Genomic DNA, 21,357 nt, shown 5'->3' on the forward strand with positions numbered 1-21,357 from the left:
CTGACATATTGTCTAATGACATAGTGTTTTAAAAAAGACTGACATATTGTCTTATGACATAGTGTTTTAAAAAACACTGACATATTGTCTTATGACGTAGTGTTTTAAAAAAGACCAACACATTGTCTAATGACATAGTGTTTTAAAAAAGACCAACACATTGTCTAATGACACAGTGTTTTAAAAAAGACAAACACATTATCTAATGACATAGTGTTTTAAAAAAAGACCAACACATTGCCTATGTCTGGCCCATAACACATTGCCTATGTCTGGCCCATTAGATGTACTTTTAGTTGAATATGTAGTTGTGCCCTTGTGTCATGCAGCAGAAAATACTTATAAGGTAAAAAAATTAAGGTTACAGCTGATAACAATAATTTGTAATGTAAGTTCATTGTTTTTTTTTCGTTTTTTTGTTTCAAAATGTTAAGTATCTCATTCTAAGAAGAGGACAGTATAGACTATTAGTATAAATCTTATTCTTATTTTAGACAGCTTCTGTTTTATATAATTATATAGGAAAAATATTATATTATTCTATTTTTAGCCTGAGAATATCCTGTTACAAGACAAGAATAGTACAGCAGTAAAGTTGATCGACTTTGGACTTTCGAGGAAAATTCTTCCGAGAGAAGATCATAGGGCAATAATGGGAACAGCTGAGTTTTGTGGTAAGAATTTTGGGTTGGATGCCTACTGCCACTGGCCTTAGCACTCTCAGCACAGAGGGAAGAATGTTAGGTTTCCTATATAAACCTTACATAGTTACAGTCGTACAGAATTATCAAACTTTTCAGCAATTAAGCTATCCAGCTAGCTTATGGAAACTCAGTGGTTCTACTCAGGTGCCGGCAAAAGGCTGAAATAATGCACAAAGTTGCAGCTGAGCTCTTTCTCCACCAGTGAAGCTGAAGGGTCGCTGTATCACCTTTATATTGTGGGTGTTAACGTAAAACTAAAAAAAAAAAAATATATATATATATAATGGACCTGACCTGCTTATGAGTATTTTTAACAGACCATCATTCAGGGTTCTCGATAACAGCAGGCCACAGTCCAAAATGGCTGGCTGAAAACATGATTTGGCCTGTTGAAACTTATTCAGTTTTCTTTCTTTTATTCAGAAAATTGTTATTTGAATTACACAAAAGGCCTGCTGGAATTTACTTTGGCTGCTTATGAAAAATTTATTGAGAACCCTGGTCATTAATTTTTAAGAGTGTTCAGTATTTAAGACAGCACAATAATAAAGAAGCCAACAGAGCAGACTGGTCTGACAGTACTGGTGACATAGGCTTGTCATGTCACCCATAACATTAAAATGGGATGTCCTTTACATAGGAGTTTTAAATGATAGGTTAACCTGTAACCTGCTGGAATAGGAAGTGATTAGCTTTAACTACCAGTATAGAGCCAGGCTAGCTTGAACTTCCGTGCAATCTGATCAGGCTTTATACTGTTGGCTGGCTTACTTGGTCTTTTTATACCCAAAATATGATAAGAAAAGGGGAAAAAAGATGGAAAAGATGATAGACCATACACCAGTATGTTGTTTAAATCAAGAAATGATGAAATAAATGCATATGACCATTTTAACAAATTTGTTTTAATTTTTCAGCACCTGAAGTTATAAGTTTTGAACCATTGTCTGTACAAACTGATATGTGGAGTATAGGTGTCATAACTTATGTTCTGTAAGTATAAAATGAAAAAAAAATGTCATATTAATTTCATATTTACAAATTCCATGCTGTTATTTTATGGTATTATTTTACATATCTAAACTAGGTAGATGAGTAGTCAAAGTTTCTTTGAATCATTCTGCCCCTATGTAGGTTGATGGGTAGGAAGGCAGGTTGTGAGTGCAAATACCACTTAGAGTGTCTAATTCTTAATTGTGTTCATATCAGTCAGGACCAGTAGTCTTAGAGGAGATAAAGCCTGAAAAAATGCCTGTGGTCTTACAAAGGAAAGTTTATTGATATGGAAAATGTTTCTAAGAATGAATTTATGGTCATTTTTTATTTCGACTATTTGAAGATACTATCCTACTCACTTGGGCGTTAGGGTAAGCGTATCACTTTGGTTAAAGTTTTTATATGTTACTTTCCTGTAAAGCACCACCATTTAAGATGTTTGCTTGGAAGTTCATGTCTTTATTTGAGATCATAATAGACCTCTTTCCAAGGTGCATAACTCTTAGCACTGATTTTGACAGAATTATTGCCCTTTTTAAACTCATTGTGGGGAAATCAAATTCTGCTTAAGATTTTGGATTCTTGCTATTAAAAAGAATCTTATTGTATCAATTCATGTGTGAAGGCTGATCTGTCTATAATACTGAGGGCAGATGTAAATCGCTTTTGGTTTCAGCAGCTTAAGGGTTAATACCAAACTGTTCCAAATTTCAGTAAGTCTAAATTCATTCCACAAATTCTGATAAGATAAATGTTTAAGGAACCTTTTTGACTGCTCCAGTTAGCTTACAGGTTCATATATCATCACCTTAGTGCAGTAATGTGTTAACACCTTATATAATTTAATAGAAGTTAACCCCTTACTGCACTAAGGTGACAAATTATATGAGATCTTGGGATTATTCAGTTTTCCAGACAAGTGAATGTTTATTTGTACATTTATATTATTGCCCTGAACGAATGCTTGCAGAAGCATCTCAAAGGAATCAATTTGTCGGGGATATATTGAGCCGAAAATTTGTGATGCAGACAGCAAACGAAAGAAGGAAATCAACCAAATAAGTTGATTATAGAATATAGCATTGATTATATAACATCAGCTTGTCTGTTAGATTTATCTGCTTTCTTGAATTATAAAGCATCTTGCCTTCTTTCATCTTAGATGTTGTCGATTTCAAAAACACAAAAAAAACAACAATAACATTAATGCTTTTGTGAATGGATGTACAAAATAACTGATAAAGGAGTCCTTTGATGTAGAAAAAAAATTAAAAGGTTTTCAAGATATTTTAAAACTTCTATTTTTTATGCCCCCGCCATTGGCAGAGTTATGCCCCTTTCACTTTGAAAGTAATATGAAATTTTCAGTTTCCGTTTATTATCTCCCCAATGGTACAACACATTCAACTCAAATTTGACATATGGATATGTTTTTGGAATGCCCAGGCCAAGTTCGAATTTGGTCATAGTTCAATGATTTTTGGCAGAGTAATGGCCCTTTCACTTTGAAAATAATATGAAATTTACAGTTTCCGTTCATTATCTCCCCAACGGTACAACACATTCAACTCAAATTTGACATATGGATATGTTTTTGGAATGCCCAGGCCAAGTTCGAATTTGGTCATAGTTCAATGATTTTTGGCAGAGTAATGGCCCTTTCACTTTGAAAATAATATGAAATTTACAGTTTCTGTTCATTATCTACCCAACAGTGTTACATATTCAACTTTAATTTGACATATGGATATGTCAAAGGAATGGGCAGGTCAAGTTGGAATTTGGTCATGGTTTGATGATTTTTTGGCAGAGTTATGTCCCTTTCACTTTGAAAATAATATAGATACATCTTAGGAATAAGCAGTTTAAGTTTGAATTTGGTCATGGTTCAATGATTTTAGACAAACTTATCTTTCCTGAATGTTGGAAAAATTTTGAACTTTCAGTTTCAGCACTCATTCTTTTAGCCATTATTTTGGCTACAAATATGCAATATGCTATTTCTAAAAGGTTAAGACTGAATAATTTCAGTGCCTTGAACATTGTATGGAAATGGTTTGTGTTAACATTGAAAAGTTTTAAGGGCTTTGAACTTAAAATGAAAAAAAAAATTAATGCACCATCTGAAATTTTGGCTGCATGCGGGGGCATCCGTGGCATGATGACACATTTCTAGTTTTTTCAAACAGTCGGTCATATCTAAGGATTTTTAGAAAATCCCATCTGGATCTTGAAATGAAACGAATAGCACAAGACTCCTAGTACTTGATAAGCAAGCCTAGGTGATCTATCAAATAAGAGAAAGCTATCAATAGCCAGCTTACAGAAGCTAGATTTCCAAGAAGACACTCAAATCCCTGTTACTGCAAGACAGTTAAATATAAATGGGTCAATTGAGTCTTAATTTTCCAACAATAGAGCTGGAAACAATGATATTATCACTTTAAGCTGCTTGCCATCAGATAAGCTAAAATATTTCAAATATTTCATTTCCTTGTGAAAAATGTACTAAGATTTTAAGAAAAATAAAAATATTCACAATTTAAGAAATAATTAACATGTTCTATGCAATTAATGATCTAATTCGCAATATAAATCACCATATTTATACAACTTAACTAAAGATGTAAGGGCTATTTTTGCATATTTTAACCTATTTTTGGTAGATTTTAAGTACTGTTTACAATGTGTAAATTAAATGTACTTTTGTTTGGTCACTTAAACAGTATTTAACTTTTTAATACATTTGAAAAATTTCATGAAAGAAAGCGTGAATCTGGAAGCAAGTTGCTTTACATGTAACTCCACAAACTCCACTACCATCAACACCACCCATGCAACAGTAAAAGGACCACTTCCCAACTTAATAATGCAGTAAATACATACATGTATACCTTTAACTCTTACCATGCTTAATATCTTAAATGCCCTTATTTAAATTTTGACAAAACTATTTATCATTTTGAGGGACATTTCGAATGTATTTTGACTGAATAAGCAAATAGTGCAGAATATGATCAAATGTAATGGATTTGCTTGCTGATCTTGGTCTGTACTGTTTGCTATGGGTAGATTTGGTTGCTGCCTGCAGGTTAAAGAATAAAGACACATGAAGCAACATGAAAAATACATGTACATAGAGACATTATAACAATAGCAAGGGATCTATCAATTTGAATTCTACCAAGTTATAGTTGTTTTTTTTTGTTGTTTTGAGAGACTTTTGGGAGATCATACTCTAATCATACTTATTATCGTAAGAATTTAAAACTGTAATATATATCTGTTAAGATTTTCTCTAGATTTGAAGTTATTGTATTTTGAATACAATGCATTATCCAGATGTTACCAGATATTCATATTTCACTGTTATACATCATTTATTGTCAAACCCATTTGCATTGAGCTCAACTTAGTTGCCATTTTTTGCGTAAAGTTCATTTTATGTGCGTCCGTGCTTGCGTGCGTTCATGCTTCCATCCGTTTGGATACATATATTTCATTATTTATTGTTGAACCCGCTTGCAGTGAGCTCAACTTAGTTGCCACTTTTGGTGTAATATTCGGTGTATGTTCGTCCTTGCTTACATGCACCTGGACATGTCATTTAAATGGACTAAGGGGCCATTTCTTCTGTTATTTTCTTTTGTTTAATAGAGGGCCATGGCTCCTTATTCTGTTGTTACGGAATGAACTTTATTGTTCTCTTTTGTTCTGTTTACAGTTACATGGCCCCCTACTTTTCTTAAATAGCCTGTGCTTCCATCCATCCGTATGGATGTCCATTCGTCTGTCCATCCCCTTTTCTTGTCCAAGACATACTTCTGGAACCACAAGCCTGTCAACCAGAGACTTTGTCGGTAGACAGATCTTATTGAGGAGAAGTACAGTGCCAAGTAGAAGTGCAGTGCAAAAAAACCCCTAAACTCTGCCTTGCCTAATTTTTGAGGAATTGCCCTTTGTTCATTTTCTCACTTTGAACTTTGTTAACCAACAAGAAACTTTGTAGCTAGATATATCTCATTGGTTAGATGTGCATTGCAAAAGAACCATTACTCTGTCCATAACTCTGTCTTGCCTTATTTTGGAGTAATTGCCCTTTGTTCATTTTTACACATTGAACTTTGTCTGGGACCTTTCTCTAAAAGTCTTAAAGATAGCAACAAGAAACTTTATTGGTAAGATAAATCTCATTGGGTAGATGTGCAATGCAAAAGAACCATAAATCTGCCAGGCCTTATTTTGGAGTTTTTGCCCTTTGATTATTTTTACACTGAACTTTGTCTGGGACTTAACTCTGAAAATATAAGAGATAACGACAAGAAACTTTGTATATAGATAGATCTCATTGGGAAGATGTGCAGTGCAAAACAACCATAAATCTGTCTTGCCTTGTTTTGAAGTTATTGCCCATTGTTCATTTTTACAATTTAAACTTTGTCTGGGACATAACTCTAAAACTATAAGAGATATCAAAGAAACTTTGTAGGTGGGTAGTTATGCAGTTAAAAAAACCCTAACTCTGCCATGCCTACTTTTGGCTTTTTCAATTTTACACTTTGAATTTTGTCTGGGACATAACACAGAAACTATAAGAGATATCAACAAGAAACTTTGTAGTAAGATAGATCTCCTTTGGAAGATGTGCACTGCATAAAAATTGAAACTCTGCCTTGCCTAATATAAGAGTTATTGTCTTTTGTTTATTTTTGTCCCCCGTCTTTTCAAAGAAAAAAGGGGGATATAGAAATAGGCTCCGTCCGTCTGTCCGTCTGCACTCACAGGAGAGTAATTATGTGGCTAGAGGGACAATAGGTAACTGTTCTTTCTCTTTGATGTCATTCATTCCGTAATGCTTTTATGTGGCTATTTTCTTTTGTGTGGCTAAAAAGAACAATAGAGAGAACAATAGAGTAGCCACATAATTACTGTCCTGTGAGAATGTCTGTCCGTCCGTCCGCACTACCGAATAGGGATAGGGGGCCATCTAACTGTAAACAGAACAAAAGAGAACAATAGAGTTCATTCCGTAACAATAGAGTAAGGGGCCATTGGCCCTCTATTAAACAATAGAAAATGGCCCCTTATTCCATTTCGGCCGGACGGACGTCCGTCCGTCCTTCAGTCCGTCACACTTTCGTGTCCGGTCCATAACTTTGATATTTATGAAAGGAATTTGAAATAACTTGGCACAAATGTTTATTATAATAAGAAGATGTGTCATGCGCAACAACCAGACCCCTAACTCCAGGGTCAAGGTCGCACTTGCTCATTCAAGGTCAACATTGTCTATTTGAGGGTATATGTCGTGTCCGGTCCATAACTTTCTTATCTATGAAGGGTTTTGTAAATACTTGCCATAATTGTTCACAATAATCAGACGATGTGTCATGCGTAAAAACCAGTCACCTACCTTCAAGGTCAAGGTCACACTTGGAGTCAAATATTAACATAGTCTGTTACAGGGTATATTTTGTGTCCGGTCCATAACTTTGTCATTTATCAAAGGAATTTGAAATAACTTGGCACAAATGTTTGTTATAATAAGACGATGTGTCATGCGCAACAACCAGACCCCTACCTCCAGGGTCAAGGTCACACTTGCTCATTCAAGGTCAACATTGTCTATTTGAGGGTATATGTCGTGTCTGGTCCATAACTTTCTTATCTATGAAGGAATTTTGTAAATACTTGCCATAATTGTTCACAATATTCAAACAATGTGTCATGAGCAAAAAATGGTCACCTACCTCCAAGGTCAAGGTCACACTTGGAGTCAAATACTTACATAGTCTGTTACAGTGTATATTTTGTGTCCGGTACATAACTTTTTCATAGATCAAAGAAGTTTGAAAATACTTGGCATAAATAATCCCTATAACAAGACAATGTGTCATGCACAGCACCTGCATCCCTACCTCCAAGATCAAGGTCGAAATTAGAGGTCAAATATTAACACAGTCTGTTATAGGGTATATTTTGTGTCAGATCTAGAACTTCTTCATAGTTCAAGGGATTTTAAAATATCTTGGCACAAACAGTCACAATATTAAGACGATATGTCAAGTACAACACCTGCATCCCTACCTCCAAGGTCAAGGCCACACTTAGAGGTCAAAGGTTAACAGAGTCTGTTATTTGGTATATTTTGTGTCTCGTCCATTACTTCTTCATAGATATTTTGTGTCCAATCTATAACTTCTTCATAGTTCAAGGGATTTTGAAAATACTTGGCACAAAAAGTCTCAATAATAAGACGTTATGTCATGCACATCACCTGTTCCCTTACCTCCAAGGTCAAGGTCACACTTCCGTGTTTCATTTTATTTTTTTAACAAATTTATTGTTGCATTTGCAGTTCTAGCATTGATCGTAATTTTGGACTGAATGTCCTGAGATCCATACCTCAATCTTTTGAAATAGCATAATTTTATGCTTCATATAAAACTTCCCGAGGCGGGGGACGTTGGTAACTCTGTTACAAATTCTTGTTACACTTTGAACTTTGCCCCGGACATAAAACTGAAACTAGACAAGATATCAACAAGAAACTTTGTAGGTAGATAGATCTTATTGGGAAGATGTGCACTGCATAAAAGTTGTAACGCTGCTTTGCCTAATATAAGAGTTATTGTCCTTTGTTTATTTTTACACTTTGAACTTTGCCCCGGACATAAAACTGAAACTATACAAGATATCAACAAGAAACTTTGTAGGTAGATAGATCTTATTGGGAAGATGTGCACTGCATAAAAGTTGTAACGCTGCCTTGCCTAATATAAGAGTTATTGTTCTTTGTTTATTTTCACACTTTGAACTTTGTCCCGGACATAAAACTGAAACTATAAGAGATATCAACAAGAAACTTTGTAGGTAGATAGATTTCATTTGGAAAATGTGCACTGCATAAAAATTGTAAGTCTGCCTTGCCTAATATAAGAGTTATTTTCCTATGTTTATTTTTACACTTTGAACTTTGTCCGGGACATTACTCTGAAACTACACAAGATATCAACAATAAGTGGTTTCTCTGTGTTCAAAATCTGTTCAGGGAGGATCACCTGGTTCAACTGGCTCTTGTTTCTAAGAGTGATTACATTATGAAATGAAAAAGACTCAATTCCTAATATTTGTTTGTTTTTATATTTAATCTTATTAACAAATATTGCCGTAATTTATTTAGAAATTATAGTGAAGAAATGAAAACAATACACATTGAATGATAATATACTTTTATTTACAAAACAAATCTGATCTGATAGTAATATATACAGGAGGTAGGTACATTTATGAATTTATTCATCTAAACATTTTGTGACAAAAATAAAGTTTGTAGCTTACATTGAGGTTTCACAAATATGCAGGAAAAATTACTGCATAAATTACAGAAAAAAAAAATAATAAAAGGATTATAGATGAAAATTATAAAGTACAAAGAATCATTTATTTAATTATAGTAAAAAGCTTAGATTTAAATGTTTAAATTGTTCTCATATTTCTCAAACATAAAGGTATTAATTATGACATAAAACAAGGTGTGTTACGGTTGGCCAAAATGTTAATTGTATTAACAGTGACTTGATAACCGTGTTTAATCGATCATTATAAAAGATTGCTTAGATTTAAGTTTTTAAGATATCACATCTTGTTTGTATTTTGTTGCACTCAACAATGATTACAAAACATATCCAATTATGGAATAACTATTGTCCATTTCATTATAAGACAGCTGTGCAGTCAGAGAAAAAAACAAATAAAATACAAACAAAATATAATATCTTGTCATAAAGAAACAAAATGTATTTTTTCAAAATTAAAATTTTTTCAGCCTAATTCTAGCCTGGTAACCAGTTATTGGCTAACAATCAAACCTATATAAACAGATAAACATGACACCACTATAAGAAACATACAAGTGTAATACAAAACATTTTTCATTTTAAAAATTCGTCATAATAATCCTTTTGCAATTTAAAGAAATATGGAATGAAATTCTATATATAGTATTTTTCAAGTCCTTTCTGCAGGCTATTCAGATAAAAAAAGTTTTATTCCAGTGATAAATCAAACACTTTAATGTTACCAAGATGACTCACATACAATCTGTTTTTATTCTGGCAGTATGCCACACCTACTGGTCCATTTATTCCTTGTTCTTTACCCATTAGAATCTTCACCTTGGTCAGGTCAGGTGATAACTGATGTATATTGTCTGATGAATGTCCACATACAAACACTGCTCCAGACGTATCAACAGTCAGTTGACATGGACTTTTCAGCTGATCATCCTTATTAATAGCCTTAACTCTCCCATCAAAGGTTAAACCTATCACACAGTTTTTTTCAAAGTCAGATACATATATAACTGTGTTGTCTGCACTGATTGTTAAGTTATAAGGATCAACAAACAGACATCTCCCTTGCTGATCTTTATGAAATGTTTTCAATACTTTACCAGTCATGTCAAGTATCTTCACTGTTGCTGGGCTGTATGTGTAAGATACTATAAGCTTGTTGTTACTATAGGCAACACCATGACAATATTTGCCTACTCCTGTATCTTCAGTGTTGGTCACTGTCATACACTTAGAGAATGTTTTCAGTCTTACTATTCCAAGTTCAGGAAATGTTACAGCAGCTTTGTTATTGTCAACTTTAGCAACAGCCCCTGGGTTGGAAGGCAGGTCTAACGTATATGATGTAGTGCTGACCGACATATCCTTGATTATAATTATGTCTCCCCCACCTCGGGGGGAGACATATTGTTTTTGCCCTGTCCGTCCGTCAGTCCGTCCGTCCGTCCGTCAGTCCGTCCGTCAGTCCGTCCGTCCATTCTTCGTTTCCGGACGATAACTAGAGTTCCTTTTGACCTACAGCTCTCAAACTTCATAGGATGAATGGTCTTATTGAGCAGATGATCCCTATTGTTTTTGGGGTCAGTAGTTCAAAGGTCAAGGTCACAGTGACCGTTGGTCAATTTCTCGTTTCCGGATGAATAACTAGAGTTCCTTTTGACCTACAGCCCTCAAACTTCATAGGATGATTGGTCTTATAGAGCTGATGATCCCTATTGTTTTTGGGGTCAGTAGGTCAAAGGTCAAGGTCACACTGACCGTTGGTCAATTTCTCGTTTCCGGATGATAACTAGAGTTCCTTTAGACTACAGACCTCAAACTTCATAGGATGATTGGTCTTATTGAGCAGATGATCCCTATTGTTTTTGGGGTCAGTAGTTCAAAGGTCAAGGTCACAGTGACCGTTGGTCAATTTCTCGTTTCCGGATGATAACTAGAGTTCCTTTTGACCTACAGCCCTCAAACTTCATAGGATGATTGGTCTTATAGAGCAGATGATCCCTATTGTTTTTGGGGTCAGTAGGTCAAAGGTCAAGGTCACAGTGACCGTTGGTCAATTTCTCATTTCCGGATGATAACTAGAGTTCCTTTTGACCTACAACCCTCAAACTGGGGGGAGACATATTCAAAATTGAATACCTGGTTAAAAACAAACAGTTTAGGAAGCATCTTCTCATACAACCTTAACAATAGAAACCATCCATAGACAGCCTTCATTGAAGTGACTACCGGGTATTTACATTATCTTATCTCCATTTCCATTCCTGTTTCCATTCACAGTTATTCTCAGCAGTGGGGGAGACATGCGCTTTTTTACAAAAGCATCCTCTAGTTAGCTTTGAAGATTCAAGGTTACATATAAGAAGAGAGTTGTCTGATAACAAGCATAGAGATGACCAGGAGTCACATCTGAATTTTTTATTTGTGTAATAACTAGCAGTTCTTGGTACTTCAGACTCATGTATTTCTTGATAGGTGAAAATTTTTGTCACAGTCTTGTAAATTGGTTATATTTTGTTCAGAAGCTTTGCATTCAACTTTGTAATAATGAATTGAATTGTTTTTACATTGTTTATCAACAGCTGGTTTCAATTGTTCAGTGATTTCTTGCCCCTTCTTCATAGCAACAAACATTTTACATCTTTGATCTGTACCTTGATGATGCACCAACTCTGTTGATATGCTGTTTAGTTTTATTTTCATTTTTGAGGTTTCTTTAATGATTGTCTGCAAAACTTTCTTGTCTTTCTTTTTTATGATTTCAATTTTCCTCTTAATTTCATTTTCCTCATCACTTAATAACTTTCTTAATTTCCTTTGATTTTCTTGTAATTTGTTGATTTTCTCCTTTTTCTCTTCTTCAAGTCTTTGTAAGGTTTCTTCAATTTTTTTCTCAAAGTTTTGAATTACATCCGTCTGATGTTTGTCAAACACGGACAATATTTCTTTCTTTTTTTTCATGACTGAATTTAAAATCTTTGTTTCTTGTGAAGCGACATATTTCATGTTTATGTTCACATCTTTTTCTGTATTTTCCAAATCCTTCATCAACGTATCAAGGTTTTCATTGTGTTCTTTAATTTCTTGACCTTTTTCAATCCCTTGAACAAGAGCTGGCAAATGACTGACCATATTACAGTTCCCATGGTCTTGAGTCTTGCATTCAGGACAGGCAAATTTCTTACAAGCTTGACAATAGAACTTGACCAATTCATCTTTATGAACAGAACATTTCTCCAGACAGAAATCCTGTGGCATGTTATCCTTATCTTTTATGGTATGGGATTTTATGTATATGTTATGGTAGTTTAGACAAGTCCCACACAAGTACTCGAAACACTCTTCACAAAATTTTTCAGCAGGAACATATTTTTTGTTGTGTTTATCACAAAGCTCACAGAACATTTCTTTAACTTCACCAGAATCCTGTGTAAATGAAGCACTGAAGTCTATCCTTGAATGTGCCATGATCTTTTTTATCTAAAACATGAATTAACTTTGAAGACTGTCTATCACACAGTTTTGTTTAAAGTTGTTCAAATGAAGAAGTTTAAATCTTTGACAGATTTATTATTCTTGTTTAAAATGCGTGTAAAGTTTACTGGTATCTATTAGCCTTTTCATGTTATTGACAATAGATTTATAAATAGCAATTGTTACTATAAACAACTTCTAAGGCATGAGATTATAAATGCCTGTGAAAATATTAAAAAACTGATTTAACTTTGCAATATGTTTTAATTTGTTTTGACTCATTTTTCTTGCAAAAAACATTTACAGTCAAAACTTACTAATGAGAGCACTGAAGGGACTTCCCATATTTGGTCTTAATAGCGGGTTGGTCTCATTAATGAGTTTGGTCAGACAGGAAAACAGGCAGAATGTTTACAGCATTTTCTACACATTACTAAAGTATTTTTCTGGACTGTTTTCTTTTTTTTTTCTTTCTTTTTTTTTATTATAAAGTTTCTCTCTAACGAGAGAATAATATCTTATAATACACACTTTTATTATTATTATTTTATTTATTTTGACATTAAAAATCAAGGAATGAGAACACAACTTAATCAAACAATTTTGAAAAGCGCAGTGATACAACAAAACACACAAAACAATTTAATCTATGATTGTTTTTCATTGTCGATTACAACTTAAAGCATGTTTGTGTTTCATTCAAAATACCGAGGAAATAGATAATGAGAGCTGCAACACCTCTTAAAATACTTTCTAAAGTTCTGATTACTATTTTATCTTTCTTATTCGACAATCATAAAATTCAAGGTGTGAAATTTAGAAATAATTAGCAATTATACATCATTTATGGGTTTTATATAAACTAACTTATAACCTTCACCTCTACCATAAAGTGGATGTTGTAAAATGTCTTAAAACTGGGACAACTGTTGTTTACATCACATGCCAAAAGGATTTCAAAAATATACATGCACATCAATATCAGGGTGAGAGGGTGCCTGTGGTCCTATTTAGGGGTTAACAAATGTACACGATTAACAAACAGGACTGAATTAACTGAACGTGTTATAGAATAACGGGGTGGTCTCAAAATCGAGGCTGGCAACCATTGAAATAAAGAAGGAAAAAATCAGGTCTGAAAAAAATTGTTCTTATTAGCGGGTTAGTTTTGAAATTGGGGTGGTCACAAAGTGGGTTTTTACTGTATATAAAAAACATCATTATCATGTTTTTGTAATATTTTGAAATTTGTGTATTTACGCCCGTATGAAAAAGGGGGGTCGTATTATAGTTTCCCCCCTGGCGGTCTGCCGGCTGGGCAGTGTCCACTTTGTCCGAAGCATATCTCCTACACTTATGGAGTAATTTTAATGAAACTTCATACAAATGGTCACCACTATGAGAAGCTGTGTTGCGCAAATAAATAAGGTTTCTAGGCCAAAGGTCAAGGTCACATATAGAGGTCATTGAAAAACACTTGTTCAGAGCAAAACTTCTATATGCATAGAGGGATTGCAATATAACGTGGCACAAATGTTCATGATTGTGAGGCAAAGTGTTGCATGCAAAATTAAGGTCCCTGCTGACAAGGTCAAGGTCACAGGGGTCAAAGTTTGGATAAAAATATGAAAATGTTTATTCGGACCATTTAGTAATCATCATTGAGGGATTGAAACACAAATGGTCATTATCATAACTACTGGTGTGAAACATGTAATATAGGTTAATACGTGCAAGGTCAAGGTCACTAAAGATGATAAAATTTAGAAATTTTGTGTAGAGCATATCTCCAAGCATGGAGGGATTCTAATGAAACTTCATAGAAATGTTCACCACTATGAGAAGCAATGACAAGTGCATGAACCAGGTCTCTAGGTTAAAGGTTAAGGTATTTTGAAAGTGGTAATTGAAAATTGCTTGTTCAGAACTGAACTTCAACATTCATCTGGGGATTTTAATGTAACTTGGCACAAATGTTCACCATTGTGAGGCTTATTGCGCACATAATCCAGGTACCTGCTACCAAAGTCAATGTCACATAGAGAGGTCAAAGTTTGTGTATGGGGACCATTTAGTCATCATTTATTGATGGATTGTAACACAAATGATAACTATCATGACTACAAGTGTGACACATGTAATTTAGGTTAACATTTGCAAGTTCAAGGTCACTAGAGATGATTAAAATATCCAGATATTTTCCGTATATTGCCCAGAGCATATCTCCTATATGCATATCTATTATGCCCACGTCTCCTTTAAAATCTTTTGTGACGGGTGTATTTTGCGACAATGTTGCCCTTGTTTCAGCTAAAATGGGTAATTAGGTTATAATGTTGTACACTACATCTACTGTGTTTTTATGAGGTTATGTATGATTGTTAATGATTATGAATAAGTCCTGATAAATTATGAATAAATCAAGAGAGAGTATGAATAAGTCAAGGAAGATTATGAATAAGTCAAGATAGATTATGAAGAATTCAAGTTAGATTATGAATAAGTCAAGATAGATTTTTAATGAATCAAGAATGAATAAGTTGAGATATACTTTAAATAAGCCAAGATAGATGATAAATCAATTTAGAAAGACTATGAATAAGTGAAGATGGATTATAGATAAGTCAAGATAGACTATGAAAAAGTCAAGGTAGATTATGAATAAATCAAGATAAACTATGAATAAGTTCAGATAGACTATAAATAAGTCAAGATAACTATGAAAATATGATGATAGACTATGAATTAGTCAAGATAGATTATGGACAAATGAAGACTACAATTAAGTCAATATAGACCATGAATAAGAAAGAACATGAATAAGTCAAGATATTCTATGAATAAATCAAAATAGACTATGAATAAGTCAAGACAGATTATGAGTAAATCAAGATAGTCTTTGAATAAATTAGGATATTTTAACTATGAATAAGTCAAGATAGACTATGAATAAGTCAAGAAAGATTATAAATAAATCAAGATAAATTATGAATTAGTCAAGATAGATGATAAATGAATTAAAAAAAGACTATAAATAAGTCAATAATATTATAGACCATGAATAAGATAGAGCATGAATGAATAAGTCAAGATAGACTATGAATAAATGAAAATAGACTATGAATAAGTCCAGATAGATTATGAATAAATCAAGAAAGACAATGAATAAGTCAAGATAGATTATGAATATGAAGATAGACTACAAATTTATAAAGTCAAGATAGACCATGAATAAGTCAATATTCAAGATAGATTATGAATAAATCAAGATAAACCATGAATAAGTCTGAAGATATATGATAAATGAATTAAAAAAAGACTTTGAGTAAGTGAAGATAGATTATAATTGAATCAAGATGGACTATGTAGACTATGAATAAGTCAAGATTCAATAAAAATTTTGCAATGCTTGACAATAGAACTCGACTAATTCATATTGATGAATAGAATATTTTTCTAGACAGAAATCCTGTGGCATGTTATCCTTATTTTTGATAGTTTGAAAGTATGTGAAACTTCAGACATGTTCCACACAAGCACAGGAAACATTCCTCACAAAATCCCTCAGCAGGAACATATTGCTTGTCATGTTTATCACAATGTTCACAGAACATTTCCTGAACTTAATTAGAGTCCTCTGTAAATGAAACACTGAAGTCTATCCAGGATTGTGGTTTCATTTTAAGCTTAATTTTCCAATGCAGAACTTTCTATCCTTCTATCCAAAAAGGGGCAGTGTAAGCATACCCACTAATAGATTTTTTGCTTTTCAAGACGTATGTGGTATTGACATATGATTTATAAAAAAGCAGTTGATAAGATACACTAGTTCATAATGTTGCCAGGTTATTACTACATGAATAACTATTTTACATAAGGAGAAAGATTGAATGTAATTATGTCAAGCAACATTTTTTTTGCTCACCAGATCACCACATGCATAAGGTGTGCTTTTGTGATCACCCTTTATCTAGTATCTTAAGTGTCCATTCTCATATTTACTTAAACAACATCTTTCAGATCATTAAGCCAATAGTGATGACACTATACAGCATTTTCCATTCATAATTAATGTTTATACAAGTCTTGAAAAAATCATCATTCTACAAACTAAGGAAAAGGAATAAAAAACAAACACATCAATACAATAGAATTTCTTTTAATTTACCAATTTTCAACCTTTATGATACTTCATAATGGTTTATAATTGTGGAGGATGGTATGTCACATGACAGTTAAAAATAGTAACAAAAATTACTAAAAATAGATAATGATAGCTTGTTGCAAAGAAACTTTTGGAACTATACCACATGTCAACATAAAAGTACATAATGAAATTTATATGTTTTAAATTGTCATTTGTTTAAAGTATACAATATATGTTGAATTAGTTAAATACAAGATACAAGATACAAGATACAAGAAACTTTATTTTAAGTCGGTTTACATATTACAAGAAACATTAGCTAATAAGCTTGTTGCAAAGAAAATTATTTTAAATCATTTAGGTTATGTAATATGAAGATATTTTTGTGTTTGACTACACTTCTTATGATTATGAAATAAAGCAGATCACATACAATGAATATTTTACATGTGCAAAGTTGCTAGAGCTGTGAGAAACCACCACACACTAAATGCTGGGTCATGAGCACCTAGAGAAATTGGGATACAGATATTGGTTGGCCTTGTTTATAGCACCTTATTTGCAAACTTTTAAAATTTTATTATTAGTAATTATTTGTATAATTTCAATACTAAAAAATAACACTTTGAAATTTGTATTTTGTTGTACTCAACAATGGTTACAAAACATATCCAATAATGGAATAACTATTGTCTATTTCACTATAAGACAGCTGTGCAGTCAGAAAAATACAAATAAAATACAAACAAAATGTCATATCTTGTCATGAAGAACAAATGTATTTTTTTGGAATTGAAATTTCTTCAGTTGTTCGCCTAATACGAGCCTGGTTACCAGTTATTGAATTTTCTAACCAGTTATTGGCTAACGATCAAACCTATATAAACAGATAAATATGACACCACTACAAGAAAGACACAAATATAATACATACATGTACATCTTTTATTTTAAAATTCATCATTATAATCCTTTTGCAATTCAAAGAAATATGGAATGAAATTCTATATATAATATTTTTCAAGTATTTCCTGCAGGCTTTTCAGATAGAAATAGTTTTATAGCAGTGATAAATCATACACTTTAATGTTATCATCTTGTTGACTCACATATAATCTGTTTGTATTCTGGCAGTATGCCACACCTGTTGGACTATATATTCCTTGTTTTTTATCCAGCAGTATCTTCACCTTGGTCAGGTCAGATGATAATTGATGTATATTGTGTGACAAACGTCCACATACAAACACTGCCCCAGACCTATCTACTGTCAGTTGATAAAGCCAATTCAGCTTGTCATCATTGTAAATGGCCTTGACTTTCCCATCAAAAGTTAAACCTAACACACAGTTTTTCATATAGTCAGATACATATATAACTGTGTTGTCTGCACTGATTGTTAAGTTATAAGGATTAGCAAATAGACATGTCCCATGCTGATCTTTATCAATTGTTTTTATTACTTTACCAGACATGTCAAGTATCTTCACTGTTGCTGGAAACTTTAGGTAAGACACTATAAGCTTGTTGTTACTATAGGCAACACCACGGCAACCTCCTCCTACTTCTATATCTTCAGTGTTGGTCACTGTCATACACTTAGAGAATGTTATCAGTTTTACTGTTCCAAGTCTAGGAAATGTGACAGCAACTTTGTTATTGTCAACTTTAGCAACAGCCCAAGGGTACGAAGGCAGGTCTATTGTATCATATGATGAAGTGCTGACTGACAAATCCTTGAAAATAATCAGCTTTGAAGATTCAGGGTTACTTATAAAAAGACAGTTTTCTGTTAACAAGCATAAAAATGACCAGGAGTGACATTTGAATTTAATATCTGTGTAATAACTAGCAGTTCTTTGTACTTCAGATTCATGTATTTCTTGATAGGTAAAAATTTTGTCACAGTCTTGTAAATTGGTAATAATCTGTTCAGAAGCTTTGCATTCAACTTTGTAATAATGAATTGAATTGTTTTTACATTGTTTATCTGCATCTGGCTTCAATTGATCAATGATTTTCTGCCCCTTCTTCATAACAACAAACATTTGACATCTTTGATCTGTACCTTGATGATGCACCAACTCTGTTGATATGCTGTTTAGTTTTGTTTTCATTTTTGAGGTTTCTTCAGTGATTGTCTGCAAATTTTTGTTGTCATTCATTTTTATGATTTCAATTTTCTTCTTTATTTCATTTTCCTCTTCATTTAATAACTTTTCTAATTTCCTTTGATTCTCTTGTAATTTGTCAATTTTCTTTTTTTTCTCTTCTTCAAGTTTTTGTAAGGTTTCTTTAATTTTTTTCTCAAAGTTTTGAATTATATCTGTCTGATGTTTTTCAAACACTGACAATATTTCTTTCTTTTTTTCCATAACTGTATCTAATATCTTTGTTTCTTGTGAAGCGACATATGTCATGTTTATGTTTACATGTTTTTCTGTATTTTCCAAATCCTTCATTAACATATCAAGATTTTCAGTGAGTTCTTTAATTTCCTGGCTGTTTTCAATCCCTGGAACAAGGGCTGGCAAATGACTGACTATACTACAGGTCCCATGGTCCTGAGTCTTGCATTCAGTACAGGCAAATTTCTTGCAAGCTTGGCAGTAGAACTTGACCAATTCATCTTGATGAACAGAACATTTCTCTAGACAGAAATCCTGTGGCATGTTATCCTTATCCTTGATGGTATGGGAGACCATATATCTTTTATGAAATTTTACACATATAGCACACAAGTACTCAAAACATTCCTCACAAAATCCTTCAGCAGGAACATATTGCTTGTCATGTTTATCACAATGTTCACAAAACATTTCCTGAACTTCATCAGAGTCATCTGTAGATGAAGCACTGAAGTCTATCCTGGATTGTGCCATGATTATTTTTGTTTCAAACTTAAAATTTACAACACAGAACTTTCTATCCTTAAGTTGTGTTTAAAATTGTTGAAAAACAGGAAGTATAAACCTACCCACTGATAGATTATTTGCTTTTCAAGTGGGGTATTGAAAGAGGATTTAAAAAAAGCAGTTGATAAGATAAGCTACGTCATAACGTTGCCAGGTTAATGCTACATGAATAACTATTTTACTTAAGGAGAAAGATTGAACATCATTATGTCAATGAACATTTTTTTTTGCTCACCAGATCACAACATGCTTAAGGTATGCTATTGTGATCACCCTTTATCTAGTATCTTAAGTGCCTGTGTTCTCATATTTACTTAAACAACATTTTTCAGATCACTTAACCAATACTGATGAAACAATACAGTATTAAATTGTCCTTGGATGGACCTCAATAGATATTGCTTAAATAGTTTCATGTTCTGGTTTGACAGTATTTTCCATTCATAATATAAGTTTTTACATGTCTTGAAAAGATCATCATTCTACAAACAAATGAAAAGGAAGAAAAGAAAAAAACAAACACATTAATAGAATAATTTGAGAAAAAAATATTTAATATACCAGTTTCAAACCTTTATGGTACTTCATTATGGTTTATAAATGAGTATTGTGGAGGATGGTTTGTCACATGACAGTTAAAAATAGTAACAAAAATTACTAAAAATAGATTTTAAGGAACTTTGGAACTATAACACATGTCAACATGTTAAAGAGTACATAATGAAATTTATATGTTTTAAAAAGGTTTAAACAAGGTTCAAAATTTTCATTTGTTCAAAGTATACCATATATGTTGAATTAGTTAAATCATTTATGTTACGTTAATATGAAGATATTTTTGTGTTTGACTACACTTCTTATGAAAAAAAGCAGATCTCATACAATGAATAGTGTACATTTTGTATATGTGCAAAGCTGCTAGGGCTGTAAGAAACCACCACACCACAATGCTGGGTCTTGAGCACCTACAGAAATTCACCTACAGATATTGCTTGCCCTTGTTTATAGCACCTTATTTGCAAACTTTTGAAATTTTATTTTAGAGTAATTCTGTTTATAATTCCTATACTAAAAAATTCTTTGAAAACTTATATTTAATTAACAAAAAATACATTATCAATAGTAATCGTCAAATTTTGATATTAGTTATAGCAAAAATCTTTGAAGCTAACAGCATTTTATTTTAATTTCTAAAACATTAAATAGTCCATTCTCGATTCTCAAAATCAATTTGATTTTAGATTTAATCTTAGTAATAAATATTGCAGTAATTGATTTAGAAATCAAAATGTAGAGATGAAAACAATACACACAGAATGATATCATTTACCTTTATTTACAAAACAAATCTGATCTGATAGTAATAAATGTATATAGGGTTACAGTAGGTACAATTTTATTCATTTAAACATATAGTGACAAAAATGAAGTTTGTAGCTTACATTGAGGTTTCACAAATGTGCAGGAAAATAACACTACATAAATTATAGAGAAAAAAATAAAAGAATTATAGATTAAAATTATAAAGTACAAAGAATCATTTATTTAATTATAGTGTACCAAAAGTTTAAGACGTGTAGACTAAATTGTTCTCATATTTCTCAAACATAAAGGCATTATGACACAAAACAAGGTATGTTACGGTTGGCCAAAATGTTAATTGTATAAACGGTGACTTGATAACCGTGTTTAATGTTTATCCGATCATTATAAAAGATTTCTTAGATTCTAAGATATCACATTTTGTTTGTATTTTGTTTTACTTA

General features: G+C 32.6%; 4 protein-coding genes across 6 annotated transcripts in view; 1 reads left to right on the top strand and 3 right to left on the bottom strand.

Annotated features, from left to right (window-relative positions):
* Positions 1–550: 550 nt before the first annotated feature.
* Positions 551–21,357, top strand: part of LOC132728699 (death-associated protein kinase 1-like) — a gene marked incomplete at its 5' end in the record, with an annotated part of 107,046 nt that continues 86,239 nt past the window's right edge. For all 3 annotated transcript variants that reach the window (XM_060714379.1, XM_060714380.1, XM_060714381.1), the window contains 2 exon segments: positions 551–674; positions 1,622–1,697. In XM_060714379.1, the coding sequence (XP_060570362.1) occupies positions 551–674; positions 1,622–1,697 (200 nt within the window).
* Positions 9,551–10,418, bottom strand: LOC132728702 (uncharacterized). Its single transcript, XM_060714383.1, has one exon. It carries the CDS (start codon positions 10,415–10,417, stop codon positions 9,749–9,751), a length of 669 nt encoding a protein of 222 aa, XP_060570366.1. The 5' UTR covers position 10,418; the 3' UTR covers positions 9,551–9,748.
* LOC132728701 (E3 ubiquitin-protein ligase TRIM33-like) lies at positions 11,396–12,523 on the bottom strand. The gene has a single exon (XM_060714382.1). It carries the CDS (start codon positions 12,521–12,523, stop codon positions 11,513–11,515), a length of 1,011 nt encoding a protein of 336 aa, XP_060570365.1. The 3' UTR covers positions 11,396–11,512.
* Positions 17,184–19,794, bottom strand: LOC132728703 (uncharacterized). The gene has a single exon (XM_060714384.1). It carries the CDS (start codon positions 19,556–19,558, stop codon positions 17,735–17,737), a length of 1,824 nt encoding a protein of 607 aa, XP_060570367.1. The 5' UTR covers positions 19,559–19,794; the 3' UTR covers positions 17,184–17,734.

Source organism: Ruditapes philippinarum, unplaced genomic scaffold (assembly GCF_026571515.1).
Source record: "Ruditapes philippinarum isolate M1 unplaced genomic scaffold, ASM2657151v2 ctg4675_1_1_1_1, whole genome shotgun sequence".
Taxonomy (NCBI): domain Eukaryota; kingdom Metazoa; phylum Mollusca; class Bivalvia; order Venerida; family Veneridae; genus Ruditapes; species Ruditapes philippinarum.